Source organism: Cnephaeus nilssonii (genome assembly GCF_951640355.1).
Source record: "Cnephaeus nilssonii genome assembly, chromosome: 22".
In the NCBI taxonomy this organism is placed as follows: domain Eukaryota; kingdom Metazoa; phylum Chordata; class Mammalia; order Chiroptera; family Vespertilionidae; genus Cnephaeus; species Cnephaeus nilssonii.
The window spans coordinates 11966879-11987200 of NC_137093.1; the positions used below are offsets into that span (position 1 = coordinate 11966879).

The 20322-nt window shown below is 46.9% G+C and overlaps 1 protein-coding gene across 1 annotated transcript; it reads right to left on the reverse strand.

The window, feature by feature from the left end:
* Positions 1-323: 323 nt before the first annotated feature.
* On the reverse strand, positions 324-19922 carry VPS33A (VPS33A core subunit of CORVET and HOPS complexes). The gene is made up of 13 exons (XM_079762351.1): positions 19775-19922; positions 17686-17751; positions 16274-16401; positions 15204-15390; positions 12020-12136; positions 10672-10846; positions 9723-9916; positions 6731-6857; positions 5842-5909; positions 5027-5164; positions 4314-4451; positions 1332-1500; positions 324-714 (listed from the first exon to the last, which is right to left on the reverse strand). Exons 1-13 carry the CDS (start codon positions 19874-19876, stop codon positions 533-535), a joined length of 1791 nt encoding a protein of 596 aa, XP_079618477.1. The 5' UTR covers positions 19877-19922; the 3' UTR covers positions 324-532.
* Between the last annotated feature and the right edge of the window lie 400 nt (positions 19923-20322).

The following is a 20322-nucleotide window of genomic DNA, read 5'->3' on the forward strand; positions in this document are numbered from 1 at the left end:
ATTCCATTGATTTTTAGAGTGGAAGGGAGGAAGAGAAGGAGAGAGACATATTGGTTGTTTATCACATGAGCCCCAACAGAGGCTGGGGATCGAACCTGCAACCCAGGTATGTGCCCTTGACCGGGAATCGAACCCTCAATCCTTTGGTGCACAGACCGACACTCTAACCACTTAACAACACTTTCCACTTTTATTGTCATTTTTACCTGCTTGGTCCCATCTGTGCAGCTGTGTAAGATTATCCATCCCCACCTCCTTAATATACTTCTTCCACACGTCTCCAATGAAGATACTGAGCTGAGACCACAAAAAACTGGTATGTCTTTATCTAGGTTGTCTTCTTTCTTCAAAAAGTTAGGAACACAAAAGAGAAGCAGAAGGGAGAAAACAGCATAATTCAAGAGGCTGACCCCAAAGTCAGTTTTGTATTCCTGGGTTTGTTATTCCTCTGTGGGGCTGTACTTCCTTCCAGCAACTTCCTCCAAGGGGCAGTTTATTCTGCAGTTTACTTGTTCAATCCGCTCTGAGCGCCCTACACAGGCTTCTCCATCAGAGACTCTATCCACGTGGCCCCGTTCATTAGTTTAGTGGTGGCAATGACATATTCTGTGCCTCCATCTTCCAACTGGGAGAGAAAGCGCAGGGCAGCGACTTCGGCAAAGGTAACACCCCCGAGGAAAAATATCAGGGTGACTCGGTTTTCCCCCGGTTGACCTAAAATTGAAACATTTCAGAATTAAGTTGTATGTTATTGGAGCTTCTCTTCCCACCTCTTAAAAACTGCATATTGCCCAGCTGGTGTGGCTCAGTGGTTGAGCGTCAGACCATGCACCAAGAGGTTACCGGTTCCATTCCAGGTCAGGGCACATGCCCTGGTTGGTTGTGGGCTCGATCCGCAGTAGGGGGCGTGCAGGAGGCAGCCAATCAATGTTGACGTTTCTCTCTCATTGATGTTTCTATCTCTCCCTCTCCCTTCGTCCCTCTCTAAAAAACAATAAAAACATATTTAAAAAACAAAACTGCATCATTCATAAGAAAAAAAAAGTCAAATGTGTCTTGGTCTGACAGTTCATTTGAAACTCACACACACAATTTTGCTCTCAAATGTTTTTTCTAACTACTGAGATCCTCAACTCCGGAGCTGAAAGCTGCTACCCCCAAGGGAATAATGGGTCCCCCTGCTTACAATATACATTAGCAACTAACAAAAGAGGTATATTGGACTCTGACTCCCAAGGACTTTACAAATGTATTCTACAAAGCAACTGCATAATACATGAAAACCACACTAACAGCACAGAACGATCTGTAGATCCGGGCTGTAGACTCACGTTTCTTTTGCAATCCCGTGGGCAATGGCTGCCGTTCTTCAAAGTGGGGCCCTGGGAGGATGCGCAGAACTTCCTCAATACTCCGCCAGCCAGGCCGGGAAAGCAGCTGGGCCAGCCGCACGCTGAGAGGGGCGTAGCCACTGTACACGTAGGATATGTCCGTGGGATTCTGTGGCAAAATTAAAGGGGGGAAAAAGCCTGTGGGTATAGAGACTCAGAGCCACCTAACTGTGGCCTTTCGGATAACCCAAAATTATTTGATTTGTCTTTGAAGGCAAAGCCACAAATAACCCCCCACATCTTAGCAGCTGGAAGCTGACTTTTGACTCACATTTTGAAAAGCCATGCAGAGCATCTCTAGGGACCGGGGATGAAAACTTACTTCGTTTGGCAAGAAACTTTTTGGAGGGTAACTTGGCACTCTAGCTGGGTAACAATGTGCATAATCTTTGAACCCAGAAATTCTACTTTTAGGCATTTATCCTGCAGAGGAGCTGGCACACCAGGGGAGACCAGACCAAAGCACCGACAGTACCTGCAACACCACCTGCACCAGGAAAAGACTGGGAACAACCTGAATTACTAGCAGAAGAAACCTGTTAAATTATAAAGATGGCATATCTGTAGAACCACCTCATAACAAGTACAAAGAACTTTAAAAAAACAAGGCAGGCCCGGCTGGTGTGGCTCAGGGGTTGAGCGTCAGCCTATGAACCAGGAGGTCACAGTTCTATTCCCAGTCAGGGCACATGCCCGGGTTGCAGGGTTGCGGGCTGGATCCCCAGTAGGGGGTGTGCAGGAGGCAGCCAATCAATGATTCTTTCTCATCATTGATATTTCTATCTCCCTTTCCCTTCTTCTCTGAAATAAAAAAATATATATTAAAAAATATGTATCTTTTGAGAGCATTTGGCAATTTGGTTGGTTTAATAGTAAATACTAGTATATTATGCGGGTAAATTTGATTAAGATCAAGATTTTTTAAAAGCATATGAATTCAGAAACCCGTGGACATAAAGCATATATCTTGTATGACTTTTTCTGACTAAATTATAAAATTATGTTTTTTTCTTTCTCCATGTTAAGCAAATGAATATCTTTAAAATATAGGGCCTTATTTAAGAATGCCACATTGGATTTTGAGGGTTTTCTACCTTTCTATTAGAATGGGAGTTCACTTTGACCATGACTCTCTGCCTTCAATAGTAACTGCAGATTTTAAGTGTGGGTTTATCTCTGTTCTTACCTCTGCCATCAGAAATGGTTCTCCCGAAAGCTGTGGCTGCAACCTCTAGAAAAATAACAACCAACTTCCCATTCCCATGCTGCCATTGTGTTCCTTTTCTTAGTGAAGGAGTTCGTGTCAATACATGAGCTGGAAAGTTGACTTGTACTTCGTTTGTGTTTGTTTTCCCAGGGTTTCTCCTCTGGACTCAAACCATGAAGCTATAGCCCATAAGGAGTTTCTTTTCCTATTTACTGATTCCCTCTTCTCATGTGACTCACCGAACACAAAATTCTATCATCAAAGGATCTCAATGAAATCCAGTTTATTATTTTGCCTTGATGCAGATTAGCTTATAAATCATTCTGCAATGAGTATCCTTAGTCTTAGGCTCTCCTGAGAAACGCTGCTTGCCACTTCTCTTCACAAATGGTTACTGTGTTTTTAATGTCTGCTTCACGTGATAAAAGACATACTGTATTTAATTCTAGTGAAATATGTTAGGATGTGGTAAGGTTGGATTTTGATTTAGTTTTGTTATGAATTTATAGATATTATTTTATTAGGGTACTTTTTGCCTCTCAGAGACATCAAGAAATGCTTATTTCTAATTATTGCAAGTTATTATAACTATTGTAATTGTTATATTATAGAAATAAACCTTTATTTAAATGTAAGCCCTAAAGCATTGATTCTAATGAAAATGGAAGCAAAAACAGAAAAATAAATAAAGAGGCAGGTCACAGGACGACCTTCAAGAGACAGTGGACATGATGCGTGGGGTGGGAGCAGCAGGTCAGATCGGTGAAGAGCCAAACTGAAGACTCATTTACATCGTACAACAGAAATGAAGTCTCTATACTGCAAATGGGGAAAAACAATCCAATTTTGCTGCTGACAGAGGAGACAGTCTAATTATTAGTCTTTGTTGCAAGAGGCAGCTTAATGAAAAACCAAGAGAGAATATACGAGAAAGAAGTTTAGGAAGAGTGTAATCAACCATACATGTAAAACAAAGTGCACCCGCTTTGGAGATCAATGGTACAGAATATGCACCATTTATGTGAAAGCGTTTGTATAGTCACAGAATCTTTCTGGAAGGGTTCAAAAGCGGGTGAGGGTTACAACAGCTGCCTTTGAGGGGAAACTGGGGTTAGATGTGGAAGGAACCTAACTTCACTGTCGGCCTTACTTTAGCACAAGCTGACTTTTCACCGCACACGCTGGGTTCCTCCCAGATCCTCTCTGCCCTTCTTGGCTCTGAGCCCAGAGGGCAGACTGCAGGCTCTGCACCAACGCACTCGAGTCCTCTGTTCGGGTTGGGCCAACGGGAAGCACCAGACAAGCACGGGAGAGTGGGCAGCAGTGAGGTCAGGGTTTTTCCACCCTGGCTTCCTCTCTGTGACTCAGCTGGAGGCTGGCTGTGTCCCGCAACCAGAGGCCGGTCACCCCTCGTCTTGTCAGACGGCCTCTCCAGTTAGCTCTGCTGTCCACGACTGGCACAGGTTTCTGGAACAGCTCGCTCTCCTTGCCCTCAGGCCTTGCCTGGTAAGGGTTGCCCACTGCACTGCCTCTCACTGCCCCCGCCCCATCTTTATGACACTCTCCTCAAACTACCCAGTGAGAGCGCCCCATCTCCTGCTAGGATTTTGACAGATATAACACACAAATGCTTTACTTTTTCACATCAGAACACTGCTGGCACCAGAGACCGTTAACCAGTTACTGACTGAGCTGGCGGGAGAAGGGTGCCTTACTTGTTCATTGACGTCATCCATCCAGAGGCGCAGGGTTTTCCGGATTGTCGGGTAATTGTTCCTGCCCCCGATCTGCGGTTTCAGTAGGCCAGCCTTCTCCAGGTTGTGTAAGGTCAAAATGTGCTCGTAGCCATACGTCTGCAAGACAAGTCATTCGGCCTGGGTGTCAGATCAGGAAAAGGCTTTTGCGACTTTCATAAAAGAGCACCTCTGATAAATCGACTTGTTCTGTTCTCCAGGGCACGCCACTGAGGTCCAGGTTATGACTGACCATGGCACGGGGAAAGAACCTGCCCTAAAACTGCCTGTCCGTCACAATGAATCCAGCTCATTTGTTTCAGAGGCATTTAATGTATTCAGTCAAAATTTACGGGCCCAACTGAATGAGCAGATTTTGGAAGTCTTTGTGGGTTTTTTTTTGTATTTTTTTATTGTTTTCTCCCTTGGCAAATTAGTAATTTAAAAATATACTGACGTAGCCCGGCTCACGTGGCTCAGTGTATGAACCAGGAGGTCACGGTTTGATTCCCAGTCAGGGCACACGCCTGGGTTGCGAGCTCTATCCCCAGTGTGGGGAGTGCAGGAGGCAACCGGTAAATGATTCTCTCATCACTGATGTTTCTATCTCTCTCTCTCTCCCTCTCCCTTCCTCTCTGAAACCAATAAGAATATATTAAATACACACACACACACACACACACACACACACTGACCTGGAGAATTTCTCTTTTGTAATAATCCAGAACCTTTTGTTTGAGTCCACTATTGCACACCGACTGGAGGCAAACAAGTCTTAACACCTTGATCAGCGAATGCTTCTGGGCAATACAGTCCTCAATGTAACCATTGACCTGGAAACAAAGTACAGACAGACCTATACCATCACCTGGTTTGGGGACCTCAAGACCTTGATACATACTATTATTTTTAAAAATCAAATAAAGGAGATATGTGGGAGAACGCCCCCCCCCCCGCAACCTCCCATTCCCTAAGCCCCCTCCAGCCCCTAGGACCCCCCTCCCCCCGTGTCACCAGGAGCATAAGGCCGGTGAGGACATGTTCAACAATCCAGATGCCCGTCTGGGCTCATCTGTCTCTATGGACAATGTCCTGAGAGGGATGTGTGACCTAGTCTATCCCAGTAAAGTAGCAATTTATCAGTAACAGGAATGTTTTTAGAAGATGGAAATTTTCATAAAATGAACCATTTTAAATTTACTAATAGAGGTGACTATGTAAAGAAATATATGACCAATTCTCTCTGAAAGCAAGTATCTCAATTTGCCTATTACAGCCCTTAAAGCTCTGATTTCGGGGGCTGGGTCTCACCTCTCCGTGCATCACAGGAAGTGCTCTCCACAGAGTGACGTTAAATACCTGTTACTGATAAAATCTGTATTTTCATTTTGCATTTGCTCTTAAAAATACTTAAGCGAGACATTGGAGTCAAAGCCATTGCTTTTCTAGCTATGGCCTTATGTTCGATACAGTATTTATTAGTTGTTAGACGGTTTAATTGTTCACGAACCTTATCGGTATCTATTCCAGACATAAACTCCTGCTCCACTGTCAACTTATCAAAGAAGTCTTCAGAAGCTAAAATGTAATTAGGAGATTTGCAACTTAGAAATCAAATAAATGTCCATTTATCTGAGTGAAGTGCTTTTATGAACAGAGCATGATTAAGAAATAAGACATGCAAAAGCAGGCAGGCCACAGGCTGAAACAGCCTCCTGGCAAAAACCTTCTAAAAGCACGGAAACCCTACGACCCTGCATGCCTTAATTCCATCTAGATAGGGTGGACCCCAAACCCCTTTGCTATCCTCAAAACTCGAAAATGTTGCCTCCGTTTCAGTGAAAGCTAATTTCCCCAGAGTATTGCATCATCAGATTCAACCCAGTGTCACCTGATTTCTATCCAACACTGTGCGAGAGCTAAGATTCAAAGTGTACTTCATAGTACAGGGCACCGACCAATCTCCCAGGCAGCTTTGACAGCCTGAGTTTTAAAGAGTAAGCTTGTCTTTGGTTTAATATACACCCTCTGGGCTCCTTCAACACTCACTGTATGCCATATGCCAGTTCGGTGGAGAGTTTTCAAGGGAAAAACAGAAACAGAAACATCCCACTGCTCTAGTTAAATAATCCTTAACAACAGGGAAAAAAACCTCATATTATGGTGGCAAACTTATGGAGAACTTTTGCTCCCTCTTATGGGTATCCCAAAAAGTTTACCACATGATTATATTACTTTAATGATCAAAAGAAATGTGCTCACCACGAATGGCGCACTTTTAACTGTGACCATGTGTGCGCTTAATTAACACTGAGAATCCCAGAGGTGCCATGGCCACGTGGCAGACACTGGGTGGGTCTGCGAGGCAGCCCAGGCGAACCTCATCCCTGGGTACTCACTAGTGACATCTTTGATCAGCTCTGCGATCGAGGTGTGGTTCGCCAGCGAGCCTCGGGCGGCCTGCATGTGGGGCAGCTGGGAGACGAACTGCTTGATCTCCCCCACCGTCTTGGCGTTGTGCCTCTCCTGAAGTGGGCAGAACCACCGAGAAAGGAAGATACTCACTGTCAAGAGCTCTGTTCTTTGTTTTGTTTAGTTTAGTTTAATGTGGCAAAAAGAATGGGATAAAATGAACCAGGCCAAACCCAGCTCCAACATCACATGGAAAACCAGAAAGGGTCAGTTCACGGTGCCTGTTCACTGCGCTGGTGCTTCTGTCCCGAGCAAATGTCTGTGGTTTTCTCTTCCCGGTGCCAGATCATGCTGGGAACAGTATTTTGTGGGCATCTAAATATATGTGGGGGGACAGTATTGGGTAAACCACAGACATTTTGCAGTAAAACACTAAAGGAAAGCACTATGTTAAGAGGGGAACATAAACAGCAAGTTCCTTCTATAACAGGAAGGAAAGAGCCATCCTTATTACTGAGCCTTAATTTTGAATAATGTCCTTGAACAAAGTGAGCCTCATTTAGTGATGAGAAAATATTTTTCTTGTAAAATTGAGTAGTCATTTAAACCAAAAGTAACTTCAGAAACATGAAAATCAAATTGAATGGATGTAATTCCTAAGAAAGATGAAATCTGGATATACATACTCAGTGGAAAATTAGCTTTCAAAAGTTCTCCAAATTCATGTCTCTAATGCCCAAGTACTCCGTCTACATCGCACTGATTCCCACGGTTCAAAATCAACTGAACCCAGAATGACGCAGGGACCAGGCAGGAGCCGGCAGGAAGCTGAGAATGAAGCTGCCAATTTCAAAGCTCCGGCCGCTGGGGACTTCGCTCTCATTATCACCCACCAGTCTGCAGGGGCCTCTGCCATCAGCACGCTGGTCAACCTTGGGAGTTTTCACCCCAAATCGCAAGTTCTATTACAGAGGACCTTTTATTTATAGTACAGCTGGCTTCCTCTCAAGTCGGGTAGGAAATAATGAAAAAGGAGGGAATCCCGGGTCCGGGTGAGGCCGCGGGCCCCTGGATCCGGGTGAGCCTGGCCCCGGGTCCGGGTGAGGCCGTGGACCCCTGGCTCCGGGTGAGCTTGGGTCCCGGGTCCGAGTGAACCTGGCCCCGGGTCCGGGTGAGGCCGTGGGCCCCTGGATCCGGGTGAGCCTGGCCCCGGGTCCGGGTGAGGCCGTGGGCCCCTGGATCCGGGTGAGCCTGGGTCCCGGGTCCGGGTGAGGCCGTGGGCCCCTGGATCCGGGTGAGCCTGGGTCCCGGGTCCGGGTGAGGCCGCGGGCCCCTGGATCCGGGTGAGCCTGGCCCTGGGTCCGGGTGAGGCCGTGGGCCCCTGGCTCCGGGTGAGCTTGGGTCCCGGGTCCGAGTGAACCTGGCCCCGGGTCCGGGTGAGGCCGTGGGCCCCTGGATCCGGGTGGGCCTGGCCCCGGGTCCGGGTGAGGCCGTGGGCCCCTGGATCCGTGTGAGCCTGGGTCCCGGGTCCGGGTGAGGCCGTGGGCCCCTGGCTCCGGGTGAGCTTGGGTCCCGGGTCCGAGTGAACCTGGCCCCGGGTCCGGGTGAGGCCGTGGGCCCCTGGATCCGGGTGAGCCTGGCCCCGGGTCCGGGTGAGGCCGTGGGCCCCTGGATCCGGGTGAGCCTGGGTCCCGGGTCCGGGTGAGGCCGTGGGCCCCTGGATCCGGGTGAGCCTGGCCCCGGGTCCGGGTGAGACCGTGGGCCCCTGGATCCGGGTGAGCCTGGGTCCCGGGTCCGGGTGAGGCCGCGGGCCCCTGGATCCGGGTGGGCCTGGCCCCGGGTCCGGGTGGGGCCGCGGGCCCCTGGATCCGGGTGGGCCTGGCCCCGGGTCCGGGTGAGGCCGTGGGCCCCTGGATCCGGGTGGGCCTGGCCCCGGGTCCGGTTGAGGCCGCGGGCCCCTGGATCCGGGTGGGCCTGGCCCCGGGTCCGGGTGGGGCCGCGGGCCCCTGGATCCGGTTGGGCCTGGCCCCAGGTCCGGGGGGGGCCGCGGGCCCCTGGATCCGGGTGAGCCTGGCCCCGGGTCCGGGTGGGGCCGTGGGCCCCTGGATCCGGGTGAGCCTGGCCCCGGGTCCGGGTGAGGCCGTGGGCCCCTGGATCCGGGTGAGCCTGGCCCCGGGTCCGGGTGAGGCCGTGGGCCCCTGGATCCGGGTGAGCCTGGCCCCGGGTCCGGGTGAGGCCGTGGGCCCCTGGATCCGGGTGAATCAGTGCCCCTGGGTCCGGCCGAGACCAAACCAGAGGGAGTCGGACCTGCATTACCACCATTTGTCCACCATCCAGAGCTGAGGGGTCAGTGCCGACATGTACTCATAGGGAACTGGTGGACATTGATATTGGGTCTCAAAAGAACTGTTGGTCCAGAAAGAAACTCACTACAGACTGATTCATTTGCCTGTCAGCATAACTATTATTGCTCGTCGCACATTCAATTCTTATAAGAATATCTCTAGTGACACATGATTTCGCTCATCTAGGGGAAATGATGAACAACATAGACTGATGAACAAGAACAGAACCAGAAACAAGGAGGCATCGATCGGACTATCGGGCCTCAGAGGGAGGATAGGGGAGGGTGGGGGGAGGGGGGAGAGATCAACCAAAGGTCTTGTGTGCATGCATATGAGCCTAACCAATGCTTAAGTTCAACAGAGGGTTGGGGCATCCAAGGGGAGGGGTGTGGGATGGGAATGGGGGGATGAGGACAAATATGTGACACCTTAATCAATAAAGAAATTAAAAAAAAAAAAAAAGAAAAAGGAGGGAAAACAAGTGTTTATGGCAAAAGCTTGTAAACTGCAAACACTTCCTGCCCCTCCCCAAAAAGGGGAAAGAGTTAACTGAATACCTTTCTCCTCGGGGAGAAGTTTAAAAGGGCGGTCCGGCCTGTGACAAGAGCGGCAGGTGACAGCCACACCAGCTCACCTCAAACGCAGCCGAGATCACCTTGGCTTTCTTGCTAAGCACGGAGCCCACGGCGTTGAAGTTCTTGTCGCGGATCTCGGCGTACAGCTCCTCCGCAGAGTTCAGCTGAAGCTTCTTGGCTTCCGTGGGAAGATCCTTACCGCCATCGCCCTGTTTCTTGGGCGCGAATTTCTCTGGAGGTAACTTCACGTAACCTGGACAGCAGGGACGGGAACAAGTGCCTGTGTGCGCTTCCTGGGAGAACCACGCACATGCCCAGGCTCAGAGCAGAGTTTTCCCAAAAGGACACGTAAGCCGCCTTGACTGAAAATGGTGCACAGCACTGAGGGTTTGACTTTTCCATGATCAAAGTAGACTTGGATCATAAGTAAATCAGTCAGGATTATCACCAAGATTTTCTTCAGTTTTAAATGCTGACAGAAACAAACAGCATGTGGGCCAAAAACAAACACGTTGGTGACCTCTGACCTAAGATTCTGTCAAGCCTAAACTCTTGCAGGCCTTCCGTCTTCCCTCGTGTCCCCAAATGCCCGTATCAGCCTTTCCCCCAGAGTGACGTTCCCAGCTACATTCTCTGCTTTAGCAAGCTGGTCACCTGTCATTGCCCGCTTTGATGCTGCTGCCTGCCCCCACCAGCACCACCCTCGACACTCTCCCCCTTTCAAAACCCACCCCAAGCCACCTCTCCCACAGCTTCCCACACGGCTGCAGTGCCGCCTGGATTTAACCCCAGGCCTCTGCTCACCGGGCACAAGCACAGTCCTCACACTACACATGGGCCAGCCCGTTCGCTTGGACACTGTTTACCTCTAGTGTCTAAAAGTCAAAAGCAGTATTTTTGAATTTTCAAATATTCTCTGAGTTATATGCAAAGAAAGCACCTTCAAAAAAAATGACTGTTATCTTTGCCAAATGACCCATTAGTAAAAATAGATGGCACTTTTCTTACTGTTCTGAATGCCATAAATTTCGTCGATGAGTCCTTCATACGTCAGCTGAGTGGCAAGGGGCGTTAACAAGTCCACATTTCGATCGAGCAGTAAGAGATTATCAAAAACAGGAAATACGGAATTCTGGCTTCCTGTGAACTCTCTCTTCATCCTGATCATCATATTGGCCACTTGCTGGAAATAAAATATTGGATCAGGTGGGACCCTCCTGGGAATGAGCCGATTTTAAAATTTGGCTAAAAACAGAAAGACAATCAGAAAAGTAAAAAAAGAAAAACTATGGAATGGTGAGATAGATAAGAAATTAGCAGCTATAGAAAGCATTTGCTGCTGGCCACCCATCCCAACACTCCCACTGTGGCCAATGGCAACCGGTATTTCTCAATGGGGCACAAAATCAGGGACAGTCTGTCTGTGTTATTCCTGGTGGCTGTGTTCTATAAAGTCATGTGGATAGGAATTAGCGAGTACTGAGCCACGGCTCCTGGAGGAAACAGAGGGTGAGGTTCCTTCGGGCTCTGGTCACATGTCCGTCAACTGGTCAACATGTAACCTTGTTTAATGTGTTGCTGTTTAAAGACACTTAGTTTAAGATATATTGTTGAGCCCAACCAGCATGTCTCAGTGGTTGAGCATGACTATGAACCAGGAAGTCATGGTTCGATTCCCAGTCAGGGCATATGCCAGAGTTGTGGGCTCGATCCCCAGTGTGGGACCTGCAGGAGGCAGCCGATTAATGATTCTCTTTCATCATTGATGTTTCTATCTCTTTCTCCCTCTCCCTTGCTCTCTGAAATCAATAAAAATATATATATTTTTTAAAAAGATATATTGTTGATTCACTGACAGTGAGCTCACAGCCCAACGGCACCATCACCCACACCCGAATGAAGCTAGCCTGACGTGTTTTCTCAGGAGGCTGGTCACAGCCTTTCTGAGCTCAGGGACACTAGACACCCTTTCACCACGCCAGAGGACCGTTTTAACAGCAAACCACCAATAAGAAGCACAAAGGTGCAAAAACTGTGGCATTAAACAGTGTGTGGGCCCATTTAGTGGCAGAAAGGACACTGTTTACAGTAGGAGCCGAAACAAGAGGGCAGAGCAGCACTCTGTTCAACCTCAGCTGCCAACATGCGCACTGGGCAGCTCCAATTGTTTGCTGTTTCGGGCATGTCCACAAAACACTGACTACCACTTTGGGGGTTATGAGTAGTTTTAGCAAGTAGGCAAGTTCCCAAATAAAAAGGATTAGTGGGATTTGTTTATAAATGGCTTCCCACTCCCTCCCCCTTTTGGGTGCGAGGGGCCCCGTCCTTCCCCACCAGAAACACGGCCGTTTCTCACCCGGGCGCACTCTCCTTTCCCGAAGATCTGGGGGATGGTCCCGTACAGAGCCTGCAGGGTCATCAGCCCCTTGGCCGCGTGGTAGAGGCTGGTCTGGTCGCTCTCCAGGTAGCACTCCTGCGGGAGAAATGGAAGGTCACTGTCAGGCCACGGTCACCTGGGTGCCTACCCGTCTGGCACTGGGATTCCACTTTGCCGGGGAAGCAGGAGATGGGACCCAAGTCCCTTTTACAAAGCTGCTGTTTGGCATTCTAGGTAACACGACCAACAGCTCAGCTCTCAGGGTACAGCTGTGGAAGCAATTCTCCGGGGCAGAACCTTCTGGAAGAAAAGGGTTCACCAGGCATGCCAGCTCTTAGTTTATCAGCTCCTGAATAAATTACTGATTAATAAAGGCTTACACGGGTTCTCCCATTCGCCATGATGAATATAAACTCTTGTATGATATTTTGGGAGGGCCACATGCTAATACTCACAAATGTGCACATTCTTTGACCCCCAAAGTCCCAGATGACCACACACCAGTTTTTACAAACATGAGGCAGGTTTTCACATGTACCGACAACAAATGACGGCCGTAAACATTGTGAGAGAGGAAAAGGAATGGTCGAACCATCTTTAAAGTATGCTATCATTCTCAGAAAACATATTTCACTTTATAAAGCACACAAAGTGCATTTTGTAAAATATACAAAAATATACTTATTTTTTAATTTTTTTTTGCTGCGAAGTGAGAAACGGAAGCTATCAGTTCTGACACTGGAAGGAAGCGCCCAGATTTTGGACTCAGGGTGCCCTGATCTGATCCCCGCTGTCACTTCCCAGCTGGTCCCTACAACAACTAGATAACCTCTCTGTGCCTCGATTTATTCCTTTGTAGACTGGAGCACATTCCACACAGCATAAGGACTAAATGCTTACAAAGACAGCTTTATATTTAGCACCTGAAACGTGCTTAATTAAGGTTAACATTTATTATAAATTTGGATTTTTTACAACCATCATCCAATGGTTCAGTGCACCACCACCAATGTACCTCTAGTCTCCAAAGCCAAGAGGGAGGGGACAGGGATGGCCAGGGGTTAAGGAAGAGACAGTGGAAGGTTCTTCCAAGTCTCGTGCATCTCACCATTTCACTGAATGTGACAGGCCAAAATCAAGAATGTGTACAGACTTTCTGTCAAAATTACTAAAAACTCCCGATTGGAGCAGAGATAAGGTGAAAATTCAAGAAAAAAAAAAAAAACAACCATCAGGGAACATATCTTAAAAGAGCATTCATATATTTTTTTAGCTTAAAAGTTGTATTACTACCAAGGCATTTAAAAATAATTCTATGTTTTAAGAAAGATATAAGAGTTAACAACAGGTATAAAATTTTTTGCTCTAATATTACTGGCGGTGGGGAGATTGTTTGTATTGACATCCCAACTCTATTCTGCATGTTCGAAATTCCCCGTGGCATTTCAATCCATGAGCGTGTTTTGGGAGAGCCAAATGCTAACACCCATTAACATTTAAATACACATTTTTGACTTTGCAAAGTTATTTTTTAACCTTTTGCACTCGGATGTCGAGATTAAAATTACTCTTTGAATGTATCAATAATTTGAAATATAAAAAAAAATCCAAATAAATAAGTTTGTATGAAAAGAAACTCTAGTTTTTTATTCTACTGCCGCGCTTTGTAAAATCTGGGGTATTAAAAAAATTAAATCCCGAGTAGAATAAAGGAATCGAGAAAAAAGCAAGCCAGTGCAAAGGGTTAAGTTAGTTTTTACAAAGTAGATATTATATACACTGATTTTTACATATACAAACAACTTAAGATCACAATAGATTCAGCAGTGTTACTGAGCATTAAACTGGGCAGAACTGGAATCCCCACATTTTGTACAGTAGAATGATGGAGATGATCATCATATCCTGCAAGCATGGAAAGCTCTAGAGTGCCTCCTTATGCTGAGAAATGCTTGCAGTTTAACAGTCACATAAATAGCCCAGCCAGTGTGGCTCAGTGGTTAAGCATTAACTCATGAACCAAGAGGTCACCAGCTTAATTCCCAGTCAGGGAACATGCCTGGTTTGTGGGCTTGATCCCCAATAGGGGCATGCAGGAGGCAGCTGATGGATAATGTTCCTCTCTCATCAATGTTTCTCTCTATCCCTCTCCCTTCCTCTCTCTCTAAAAATCAATAAAAAATTTTTTTTTAAATCACATAAGTTAAAATGCAACTCCATCAGAAATCAGGGTTGAATTTAACATTAGGTAGAACTCTTGCTTGTTTTCTAAACTTAGGTGAACACACAAAGCCCAGGGCTCAACGTTCTCAGCAGTAAATAATTCTGCCCTTCTTTGCAAATCCCGGATTACATAAACAGGAGTTCGTGCCTCTGGACAGGTTTTGTCATGCCAGGACACGTTTCCTAGCTGCTGCCAATTCACATTAATTACATGTGTGAATTAATTATGAGAGTACTATTATAGATATGTGACAAAGCAAATACGGCAAAATGTTAATTCCAGAATCTAGGTGATGTGTATGTGCACGCTCCCTCTATAATTCTTTCAACTTTTCTCTATGTTTGAAATTTGGGGGGAAAAAGAGTCCAGCTCTGGCCGGTATGGCTCAGTTGGTTGAGCATAATCAGATGCACTGTAAGGTTGTGGGTTCGATTAGCAGGTCAGGGCATGTACGCAGGTTGTGGGTTCGATCCCAGGTCAGGGTGTGTACAGGAGGCAACCGATTGATGTCTCTCTCTCACGTCGATGTTTCTTTCTCTCTTTCTCTTCCTCTCTCTTCCTCTCTCTCTAAAATCAATAAAAACATTTTTTAAAAATGTAACTACTTAATCATTGGAAATGTCTACCTGGGAAAAAGATATTATAATTAACGTTAAAAGCCAAGCCACAGACTGGGAGAAGATACTAGCAGCTTTTATAACCCGCAATGATAAGTACCCAAAATATATAAAGAATTCTTCAAAAGGAAAAAATGGGCAAAGAAAAATGAACACGCAATTTGCTAAAAAGAAAAATCTTAAGCATTAATATATCTATGGAAAAAGCTCAGCTTCCAGTAACCAAGGAAATGCAAGTTAAAACAATAGCCTGGACACTGTCATACTTGTAAATTTGGCAAAAGTTTAAGTCTGACACTAAGAAAGAAAATACCAGACTTACTTTGAAGGCTCCCTCGGATTCCATGGATAAGAGATCCCCGTCAAAGGGAATGAGATCCAAGCTATACTCCTCCCTGTGAATGAAGGAGCCCAAAACACCCAGATCCTTCAGCCGCTGTTCACACAGTAAGCTACGTCGTGGCACAAACAAAATGTGGAAATCTCTTGCTGGGCCACGTCTGTCTTCACTGCAAAAGAAGTAACGTTTGTTAGTTTATGAGCTCTTTAAGGTCACAAACTATTTTATTTATATTATTCTCAGAGCCTGGTCCTACGTCTGGTACACAGCAGGCACTAAATAAATGTTGGCTAGATAAATATACCAATATTGACTTTCAGACCCAAATTGTTACAGTTGCTCTCCTTTTTTTTTCCTCCCTGAAAGGAAAGCAACATTGATTCATTGCCACAACTTTGTAATGCATTTTCTAGCATCCTCTTAAACTATTTATGGGGCACTAAAGCTTTCAGGTTTATTGAAACAGGATATGTGTGTCTTTCTGAAAACAAATGGCTCTTTAAACCAAACCACCAATGCAGATACAGAGTCTTATATTAAAACGAAAGATCATTCTTGACTCCCCCCTGCACTCTCCTTCACAGTGAACTTCCCAAAATAGTCCATTTGCTTTTAAGGTTTTAGGGGCCACACCAATCAATTGTACCAGAGTGCAGACTGGGCAGGGACAGCTTCCTCTACATAGCGATGCTGTATTAAATTTTAATCAGCTCTTACTTATTCTGCTTATGAGATTCAAGTACACTATATTCAGTATACTGAAAAACAACCAGAGGTTTTTCTTTTTAATTAGGGTCCCCTATACTAATACAGGTCCAAATATTTAGCTGTCCAATAAAAGAATGGGGTTATGTGATGACACCCCGCCCCCAAAACTGTTTGAACAACTTCACAAGTGTCTCATCCCCCCTATCCTTTCATGCCTGCCCGTTTTCAAAAGACCACCTTCCAATGCACTGGCAAGAGAGTGGGGTTGCAATGAGGAGCTCAGTACATTAAGACCACCTGGAGGACCAACCTCTTTTGGATCAAACACAAGCTCTGAGAGATACCTGAGCACATTTTCAGCAATTATATCCATCAATTCTAGCCTGGGTCTGACAAAAAAAATAATATTCTTGACATCAGCTGCCGGCAAACGACTTCCTTTAAGGGTGAACATTTTTTCCACTTCATGTTCCTAGGGAAACAAACACAAAAGGTTAACAAAAAAACCTGTCTTTACCTGTCATATCCAGACTCAGACATCCTACCCTCCTAGCCAAATGCTCTTAGCACTTAATTATCCAAATTTAGATTCCCCCAAAGCCAGATGTATAAAGCACCAAGTTTCAGGATGAAGTCACTGTTATTGTATCTGAATTCAAATGACTCTCACATGATTACCTATCAAAGACACCAGGTAATCTATAATAATAAAAGGGTAATATGCTAATTAGACCAGACAACCGAACAACCTTCCGGACATCATTCCAGAAGTCCTTGTGGACAAATTTGCTACAGTGGGGGCTGAGGCAGAGGCAGTTAGGGGTGATCAGGCAGGCAGGCAAGCAGTTAGGGTGATCAGGCAGACAGGCAAGTGGTTAGGGGTGATCAAGCTGGCAAGTGAGCAGATAGGGGTGATAAGGCAGGCTGGTAGAGGCTGTTAGGAATGATGAGGCAGGCAGGCGAGCAGTTAGGGGTAATAAAGCAGGCAAGCAGAGTGGTTAGGGGTGATCAGGCAGGCAAGCGGTTTGGGGCGATGAGGCAGGCGAGCAGTTAGGGGCAATCAAGCAGGCAGGCAGAATGGTTAGGGGTGATCAGGCTGGCAGGCAGTGGTGGTTAGGGGCAATCAGGCAGGCAAGCGAGTGTTTAGTGGTGATCAGGCAGGCAGGCGAGAGGTTAGGGGTGATCAGGCAGACAGGAAGGTGAACAATTAGGAGCCAGTGGCCCCGGATTGCAAGAGGGTGCAGGCCGGGCTGAGGGACACCTCCCCCCATGCACAAATTTTGTGCTATGTGCCTCTAGTGGTCATATAATACAATGTTAGTAATTTCCCTAGAATTAGAATCAGTGTAGCATCACAGGCCAAAGGATCAAGATGTTAGCCAAGAATTAGTATCCGTGTTTACAAAGACCAAACAGCTTTTTTTTTTTTTTTTTTAATATATTTTATTGATTTTTTACAGAGAGAAAGGGAGAGGGATAGAGAGCTAGAAACATCGATGAGAGAGAAACATCGACCAGCTGCCTCCTGCACACCCCCCACTGGGGATGTGCCCGCAACCAATGTACATGCCCTTGACCGGAATCGAACCCGGGACCCTTCAGTCCGCAGACCGACGCTCTATCCACTGAGCCAAACCGGTTTCGGCGACCAAACAGCTTTATAAGCCAATTGTTCAGGAGAAAGTGTAAAATTCCATTATTACTGCGAAAATGCACAATTATTAATCCCTCAACAAAACCAGAATAGCTCATTTACCTTCAGTAGTGAATACTGTGCAATCAGGCCAAATGGTCCTGTGAGGTACTCATCCCAAACTATTGCCTATAAGAGGGGAGAAACATTCTCTTATTATGGTTACTATCAGGAATGTCAACAGTATCAACAGAAAATAGCAGTCATACATAGTAGGACTCTCTGCTTCAAACTTTGAATTAAATTTTTTTTAAAAAAATATTTTTATTGATTTGAGAGAGGAAGGGAGAGGAAGAGACAGAAACATCAATGATGAGAATCATTGATGGGCTGCCTCCTGCACACCCCCTACTGGGGATCTAGCCCACAACCCAGGCATATGCCCTTGACTGGAATCAAACCCACCCGGGACCGAACGCGGGACCCTTCCATCCACAGGCCAATGCTCTATCCACTGAGCCAAACCGGCTAGGGCTCTGAATTAAAAATTTTAATAGACTCTGACCACATTCATACCCTGCAGGTTTAAGAAAAACAGCAAGGGCAAGGGATGGTAGTGGTGGTCACAGGAAAATTAAGACTTCATCACTACCCTCAACAGAAAGGAGCTGTAGTGTTTTGTGTACCTATGTCATGGTATTACTGGATTAAACTATATGAAAACTACCAATGGAAATAGTTCAACCTAGTATTTTATATATAAGTATCATAACCCAATTACATAAAAATTAAAACCTCTGGCCCTAACCGGTTTGGCTCAGTGGATAGAGCGTTGGGCTTTGGACTGAAAGGTCCCAGGTTTGATCCCGGTCAAGGGCATGTACCTTGGTTGCAGGCACACCCCCAGTAAGAGGTGTGCAGGAGGCAGCCGATCGATGTTTCTCATCAATGTTTCTCTCTATCCCTCTCCCTTCCTCTCTGTAAAAAAGCAATAAAATGTATTTTTTAAAAATTAAAACCTCTGATGTATTACAAATCTTATTTTGACAGAAGATGACAGTTTAAAAGGCTCAGAAAATTTAAGTAACATGTTCAAGGCCACATAGTGACCTAGCATCCTATATAATAAAGAGTTAATATGGCAATTAGACCGGATGGTGGAACGACCTTCCCCAAGGCGGGGGCAGGGGCCAGGCCGCAGAGGGGGGCCGCCAGTGCCACCAGGGAAAAGCCCCTTGTACGAATAATAATAAGGGAGTCAGAACTCCAATTTAGGACTTAACGACCCCACAGGTCATTGCTCTGGGCCCCCGGAGCATTTCTACTGCTAAACTCCAGGATCATTTCTTTTCCTTTTAACTGACACTCCTATTGAGATAAGTGTAGGTAACATTCGGTTGTAAGAAGTACTCCAGAGGTATCCCTTCTATACTTTACCCAGTTTCCCAAAGGTAACATTTTGCAAAAACTATAATCCAATATTACATCCAGGGTATTGACAGTGATCCAATCCACGACCTTCTTCAGATTTGAGCATCATTTCTGGAGCTTGAACTGGGGATCTAGGGCTTAGCCTGTTTTCTCCTCTCAATGGCTGCTAGCACCCACTCTACTTCTTGGCTTTCTCTTCTAAGACGGATTCCTGAGTTTCCGCAGTTCTCCTTTTCTGGTCAGAGTTTTACTGTCAGTTATTTAGGGGGAGGGAAGAGCTGATAGATTCTAGGGGGAGAGGGCAGAGTATCACTTACAAGTCCCTGATCTACAGTTTCGGATTCCATTGCGAACTGGGGGCTAGTAGGAAGCGCCTAACAGGGAGGTCCAGGGAAAACCTCAAGTAACAACTTCTCTCCTCCTCCGCACGAGCAGCAGGTGAGACGGTGTTGGTGCTTCAGAGACTTTCCAAAGTAGGATTTGTTACGACACCTATGATCCTTGTAATGCAAGGCATCATCACCCCACCCGCCCCGGTGTCTGCACAGCACCGGACATAAGCTGGTCCACAGGCACTGAGACAACACGGTGGCTGACTCCGCTACCACACAACACCGCGACGCCACGCGGAGTCCGGGCCGTCCGCCCCGAGGCCCACCGCCTGCTCGCCTCCTCCGGGGAAGCTCCAGCCACCTCAGCCAATGGGAGCCCGAGCGGTCGGACCGGATAAGGCCAGGCCGGACGGGGCTTCAGGGCGCCGTGGCCACCTCCCGCCCCTCACCTTGCTCCCCGCGCACTTGTCCAGGAATTCGCGCAGCTCCCGGCGCACCGCCTCGCGCAGCACGTTCAGGTTCACTCGCCCATAGGACAGGTGCGCCGCCATCTTGCCCCACCACCCCCCTTTCTCGCCGCATCCAAACGCGTCCCCTCAGCCTCTCCTGAGGTCCATAGGCGGAGTCACGTGGCAGCGCGTCCACGTGACCACGCTGGCGTTCGCACGCAAACCTGGAAACCGGAACTGGCCTGGCCGGCGCCTGCGGCTCCTCCGGGCCCTAGCGCCGCCGGCTACTTCCACTAACACTGTCTCTGTGTTGAAGTCGCTGGGCGCTGACAATTGAGTTTAAAGGCGGAGACTGGATCCTGCTCGCTCCGTTTAAGTTTTAAAAATCGCCACTTTCATCTTAGCAGCGAGCGTACTCGCTGTAAAATGGTAATTGGAAGCTAAACGTGAATGAGAATATTTTCAATTAGAGCGATTAAAAGGTCCTTCTCTTTGCTCTTTTGGTTTGTGGGCTAAAATTTAGAAAAATGGCCAGGGTCCGAAGGAAC